At 41.4% G+C, this 7,047-nt stretch overlaps 1 protein-coding gene across 2 annotated transcripts in view; it reads right to left on the minus strand.

The window, feature by feature from the left end:
• The window catches only part of LOC6537133 (alpha-mannosidase 2), a 19,976-nt gene extending 12,997 nt beyond the window's left edge, over positions 1-6,979 (minus strand). Inside the window, exon 1 of one of the 2 annotated variants that reach the window (XM_015192670.2) lies at positions 6,609-6,979. In XM_015192670.2, coding sequence (XP_015048156.1) covers positions 6,609-6,627 — 19 coding nt within the window. In that variant the 5' untranslated portion in view covers positions 6,628-6,979. Of the gene's footprint in view, positions 1-218; positions 672-6,608 lie in introns of those variants that run through there. The other variant, XM_002097658.3, reaches the window with a different exon arrangement.
• Positions 6,980-7,047: the final 68 nt, after the last annotated feature.

The following is a 7,047-nucleotide window of genomic DNA, read 5'->3' on the forward strand; positions in this document are numbered from 1 at the left end:
TAAAAGTTCGATAACACTTCCAAAAAGTCGTATCTCTTAGAAGTTTCAAAGCTATTTATATACTGCAACGCTTTACAGATTAGATCTAAGGAGCATGAATCACCTAAGAAACCGCAAGAAACCCATTTTGCAATCGCAACCCAGCATTTCTCATTGTTAGACCTTAAAATAAACTGCAATTTACATGTCTATTACATAAACTTACATTACCAACTTACACACGAATCGGGATGGCAAAAAGTCCTTTCGTCCTGGCGCGGAACAAGGACAAAACACATAAATCAGCGCCTGCACACAGACACAGAAACTAACACAGACAACGACACAACCAAGCGGACACTCGCAAAACGCTGGGCTAAAAGTTTTTCCTTGTTTCACACAATGCTGCTAGAAAAAGGATGCGAAAAGTTTCCACGTTTCTCTCGCTTAATTTAAATGAATGCACGTCGGATTGAATCCTTTATTGGCTCTGAATGGAATACTCGTAATTAGAGACAAAGCTACAAAGCCATTGTTGACCTTTCACTCTGATTTGCTGTAACAATTCCCCCGTCCTCCAGGCTTCCGCCTCAATTTATTTGTATTTTTCCACTCGCGTTGTCCTTGCCGGCGCGAAAAGGATCAAATCGAACAGCCGTCTGCAGGAGCCCAGCGACGCACCCACTGCCAGCGACCGAAAGCAACTGAGCCGCGCCACGAGGAGCCTCAGGAATCGTGGCAGGCTCTCCTCTCCGCCGGAACTCGGCTTCTGTTCGGGTCACCTCGGCTCGCAAGCAGCCGGCAATTGCAGCAGCCGCACGTCCCCCGCCAACAAGTGGAGGTCCCTTCACCAGTGATGTGCACTTGGACACACTAACAAATTGAATGATAAAATATTATACGTAATCTAGCTAAAAAACATGAAGGGTCCGTAGATATCATGAGTATGAAAGGACAAATCCATTGTTTTCTCTCTTTTCGTGTAAATGATACATGAAATCCCTTTGGTCAAAAGTAAAATATTTCAGCTACCAAGTTATTTCTTAAAGTAAAGGTATTTAAGTTTACAAAGTATTTTAGCTATAAAGTTATTTCTTAAAGTATAAGTTCGTCTTTAATAGCAAAAGAGCTCTGGGGAATAAATTTATATATGGGACTTCAAATATCCAGATAAACACAATGAACTTGATAAGTTTTTGTTCAAGTTTTAAAGCGTCTGCATATTTTTCTGTTGTGCTGATATAAAAGGAATGCTAAACCATTTGGGTGAAAAATGTTTAACCATCACAACACAGTCAATATAAGAACAAAATAGGAATGTACGTAATATAAAACAAAATGAAATATTTGTAGGTATTTTAAATATTTTTTTTAGCTTATTTTAAATAAGCCATAAAATGCATCCCTAGTAAGACAGCTGCGATCCATTCGTCCAAGTTGCTGCTGGCTCCGTTCTGTTGACCAGTTTTGGCCTTAGTATTTGCTTTGTCGGCGCCGTCAACATCAGCGCCATGTAATCACCGCCCCTCACCTGTAAACCCCTCCCCTGCCCCACCAGGTCAGCCCCTTAGACCGCCGTGGAGTGCGGAGGTGTGCGCCAAGTCTCCCCTTTTTCTCATCTTGGCTTGGAGCAGCAGCTGGAATTAGTTTTGTTTTACAGCTGGGTGAGGTGGGAAGCATCAACTGGGATTCCCGATGGTTCCTCCTGTTTGTCAAAGGTAGGAAGGAATTGCTTTGGGTTGTTGCTTTTTTTCTCAAGTGTTGACAGCTGTACTTATTAATTATTTCTGTTGCTTCTTGCTATTATTTGAGAAAGAAATTCCGACTGATTGAAAAGTGTGATGACTTGAATAAAAAATGTGTAAATAAAATGTGTTTTAAAATGTTATTTGCAACCAACCACTTACACAACTACTTAAAAGTTATTTCATGTGCACTATTGTGTTCCACTATCTTTTATGGCATTTCAGTTTGCACATAATATTTTTTTAATTTGTTGTAAAGTTCTTGAACGTCTTTGGCTACTGGCGAACCCATTTCGGTTCCTTTACAGCCACAACGTGGAAATCTTTACTTCGGCATTAGTCTGCGAACTCACTTAAGGTGTTTATTCCAGTCCAGAAGTGGGATCAGGAAATTTAAGAGCACTTCGTTCGCTTAAAACTTTCTTTTAACGCATAAGAACGTCATTTAATGATTTAAAAAGCAATTTAGTTGGTAATTGGTTGGTGATAATTGTTGATTCGTGACATTGGACTTTTTTATGTCAATGCTTATCTTATAGTTATAGTTTATGTTAGGTAATATAATTAAGGCAAAATGCTGATTTAGTTTGTTAATGTTATTTTCTTAACTTGTGTGTATTTATATTGAGACGAATTAATGACACAATCTTTTTTTTATTTTGAAGTTTGGAGCCCTCCACTGCTCCTGCCTTAATTAGGCAAACATTTTGGTGCTTGCTATAGAAAATTCTCGGCCGCTTAGTACGAGTTATGGAATCTCGACGGGTTTTTAATCCACATTTTATAATTTGAAATTTTCCGCCTGGTGAGATAATGAATGTCAGTAGTTTCAGTTAGAATTCTTGGCTTGGAGTTTGGCTTTTGTTTAGCCTCTGGAGAGGACTCGCCCTCGACGGACTTTCAGGACTTTTTCTCGGCCGACTGCCAGCGAGCGAGCAATTAACTTTGAAAAATGTCTGGAAACAAGTGGCAGAAGGAGCAGAAGCAGGATAAAGCCAGAAGGCCAGGTCCCTGATGGCTGATGAGTGATGGAAGATGGGTGGTTGGATGAAGTGGGAAGAAGTGAGAGAGTGCATTTCGAGTGGCTGACTTGGCTGGCAGCTTCAAGTGGCGAATAAGCTCTCCTAAACGGGACAAGACAAAGGAACCCGACCAGAACACTGGAGAATGCTCCTCCAAGTAATCCCAGTGACTTCCAGCCATTTTACTTGGCCCAAATGGGGGGTGTTGTGGGGCAGAAGGTCGTTGTTTATCGATTGCCAAGTAAAGCAGCCATAAAAGGGAGCGCCAAGACCGAGCAGAAATGGCGAACAAAACAGAGACGGAAAGAGAGCAATCGAGAATTGGCACAGGCCCTTGAAAAAGTTGTTGCCACTGCCTGTTGTTGTCTTCAGTGTTCAGTGTTCGGTCCTCTTTCTGTTGTTTTGTTGTTTGTTGCTGAGTATAAGCCCACGCAAATGAGACGGCGACGACCGACAAACGACAAACGACAACGTAGATGGGCCACAAAGACGATGATGATAATTATGATGATGGCGACGGCGACGGCGTGCGGAACAAGTGCAAGTGAAGGCATTAGCAGGAATGGCAAGACGAAGGTTCTCGAATTAGGATCAAAGTCTGGCATGCACTCTAGATAATCGTTTACCAACCAAAAAGTGATGGCAGATAACCCATGTTATACGGAAACAGCTAAATATTTGTGTCTTAATTGAATCCTGAAATACCAATCATGTATTATATTCCTGCTGATAAATGATTCGCATTTTGTTCATACAGATTAAACTGCAGATAGACGTCTGCAAAGTTTTAATGCGCTGTGTATATTGATAACTTTGTTCCAGCACCTCTGCATAAAAGTTTAATTCTGAATGGATCAGAACATCTGCACTCGAAGCCCTTTATTGTGGCCTCCATCCCCTGGCCAATCCCCTTTTGCATTTACGGCCTGCCAAATGGCCATCTGGCACCCGTTGGCCGAGCGATTGAGGGCAGAGATTCCGACTGGGAGCGGAGGAGGTTTCTGGCTTTCGGACTGAAAGGAATGGCCGGGTGAACGGCAGACGGAACGTTGTCAAGCATCGAAAACCCGGACCAGACTGCGGGGCCTGACTCATTGAACCACAAGATGAATACAAAGATGCCAAATCAACTCGAACGAGTTTCTGCGGCCTGCAGTGCTCATTGGTGGTGGTGGTTATGGTGCTGATGGTGGCTCCTTGCCCCCGCTTGTCCACTTGGTTTTCAGTGTTCGGTTTTCGGGTCAATTGCATCCTGCCGGCTTGTTGGCACCACTCGAAGCCAAAGCGACATTTGAGTTTTGCACTCGGCCTAAACGTGCAACAACGACGACGATTCTCCTCCAATGAAAGCCCCATTCCGGCCAAGTGCGTGCTACGTTTGTCAAATTGCCAGTTGCCGTCGAGAGTGCAGTTTTCCCGTTTCAAGACCCCAATCCTCCGTTTGCCGTATAGCGCTCCAATGGCCCCCAACGACGGTTGACAAATCCAGACTTCGGTGGCAGCAACAATAACATTAACAACCGCAACATTTGTAATGGAAATTCCTGCATTGAAATCTCTTTTATTGTTTTGGTTCATACACTTCATGTGAGGGTATAAGGAATTTCTCATGGAATACGATACCTTCATAGATACCTTCATCGAAAGATTTACGATTTAATAGTAAATTACTCATCGAATGGTTTAGAAATGGAACGTATTTGCACTTGCGATTCAGAACCGGTTTTAAAATGCCAAACTAGTTTGTTATGCAATTTAGTTGATTCTATAAATATGTGAAATGATTCTTATACTATTTGCTACAAGTAATACAGCCTCTCTGAATTGAATTGATTAAACCACTTACACAACAAATAGTTAGTTATTGGATTATGTATTCCTCCTTCAAGAAAGTCAACCCAAAATGTCCTAATATAAATTGACAAAACGTATATAACAATTCAAAAATGTTTAGGAAAACTCATCAAGAGTATTCAAAGTTACAAAACACTCCAGAACTTGGCCCTTCTTCCGGACTTTTTGTTGGTTTATTTTTTGTGGTTGGTATTTGATTTTCGTTTTTTTTGCCAGCTGTTGAGTGCAAGTGCCACTGGCTTTGTTGCTGCTATTGCTGTTTTGGCCGGGTTTTTGTTGCTTTAGTTGCTGCAGTAACTGTTGCGGTTCCGTCAACGTCATCATCATCGTCACCGTCATCCCCGGTCGTCTAAAACACCCCGGGGAAGTCAATGAACCTGCCTGGCAGGCTCAAATATTGAAACCCCACACCAAATCCTTTCAGCTCCATGGGCAACCTGACCAGTGGCCACTTGACCACCGATGACGAGGCCTGGCTTTCAATTTTGGCCCATTACATTTTATGGCATATCGATTGTTATGATTATGGGAGAATTTTAGCCCCCTGCCAGTGAAATGGCCTGTCCATGCAAATGAGGTGAATGATTCTTGAAATGCTACAAGCTAATGTCAAAAAGTTGCAAATTAGCAAAAAAAGATATAAAACGATCTAAGAGTCGCCATGAGAACAGAATCTGGGTAATGGAATTCCAGAAATATGTTAGTGCCAAAGTCAGATCCTAATCGAAAAGTTAGTGTGGATAACTAAATTCGACGCGACACGCAAGGAAATAAAATCTCACCCGAAATAGATTTACTACCTGTCCAAAAAATGGTAATGTTTTTTCTGAAGAATTGAGTAAGGCCATTAAAGTGGAAAGAAGAATAAATTGCAATAAGTATACTAATTTAAAAGCAGACAAATTTTTGTTTTGAGATTTTCTAATCCGTAGTTGTTTCCCCAAGAACATTTGCTAGTAACATTTTGATTATATTTGGTTAGGCATGGTTTCCTGGTCTCGTTTTGCTTATATTATGTATTGTTATTATTATATTTATTACTTGTTTTTACACTATAAGTTAAATACAACCGAGCCACATAATAACTTAATTAAAGGCTGAAGACAACTATAAACTGATCGCATTTATTTAAAATATTAACATATACTGACAAATTAAAGTAAAAGCAAAGTGGGCGCAGTGGATTGAAAGCGACTGAGACCAATGGCTTCTAATTACCACATAGCTGTTGTAGAAATAACAGGCGTGCGAAAATTCAATAGTAGAAACAAACAGCAAACAGGGGACCCAAAATCCAGATGGTTGGATAAGAAGGGGGCTCCAAGGTGGGGATGAGGATGGGAATGGGGATAAAAAGAGTAGAATAGTAAGCGCCCGTTGCGCGAGAAAAGTGAAACGGACACCGCAACAATGAAAAAATCAATTTAAATTGAATTATACAATGCCAGCACTCGGCGAGCACAAATAAAAGCGAATTGCATGGCACAACAAAAGTGGAAATGAAACCAAAACGAGATGCCTAAACGGGTTTAGCGTGCCCCCCATTAAAGATATGAGCTATAGTATGTTATAATATGCTGTGGTAAGGTAGTATGGTACATAAATGATGAAACGATTCTCAATGAATGGTGAGTGGTGGGCATAAGCTGGGAATCGAGTAGGGCTAAATAAAGATGAGCTGCATAAATTAAAGACAAGACGCCTGCATGTCCATTATTTACCCTCTGCCGTTTGCAATTTTGTAACACTTTGTCTGCTCCGATTCCTATGCTGCTTTTATTTATAACCAATCCCATTGCGAATCGAGTGCAGAATCGGTCTAGACGGATAACTTAATTGGGATCCCCGAGCCCAGAAAGACACCCAATTTCCTTTGTTCGAGACTGAGAAATCCGGTTTTTCTCATCCGTTTTTTTTTTTTTTGGACAGGGTAAACAGACGCTTTTTGGAGGGTGGTTTCTACATTGATTGGAGCTAGTGCCGCAAGTCACCGCTTTCGATTTCTCACCTTTTGTGGCACTCAGCATTTGTTTATAACTTTTTGGTTTCCATCAAACTCCCACGCACACACACATGTCCACGCGAAACAGTTACAATTTAGCCGTAATCCTTGACACACACACACGTGCACTTTACACCCGCGCAAAAGCAATTACAATTGGCGTACAACGGGACATATAAAATGCGCTTTATTGGTAAAATTGATCTGATGGCTGAAAGCTAAAGCAACGCTTGATTATCTCGAGGATTATCGCGTCGTCGCGAATCAATAAAATGCCGCAATGCGTCCGAGCGGCAATGTTGTTAGGACTAAAACACTCAAAACGTATCCGCTCCGCAACCGAACGATTTGAAAATTTATCGACGACTGCCGTTTGTTTGGTCGTATGTGATTTGTAGTACATTTTCGAGTCTGTCGTTTTGTGGTATTTTTCTGCGGTCACACT

Source organism: Drosophila yakuba, chromosome 3R, assembly GCF_016746365.2.
Source record: "Drosophila yakuba strain Tai18E2 chromosome 3R, Prin_Dyak_Tai18E2_2.1, whole genome shotgun sequence".
NCBI lineage: Eukaryota > Metazoa > Arthropoda > Insecta > Diptera > Drosophilidae > Drosophila > Drosophila yakuba.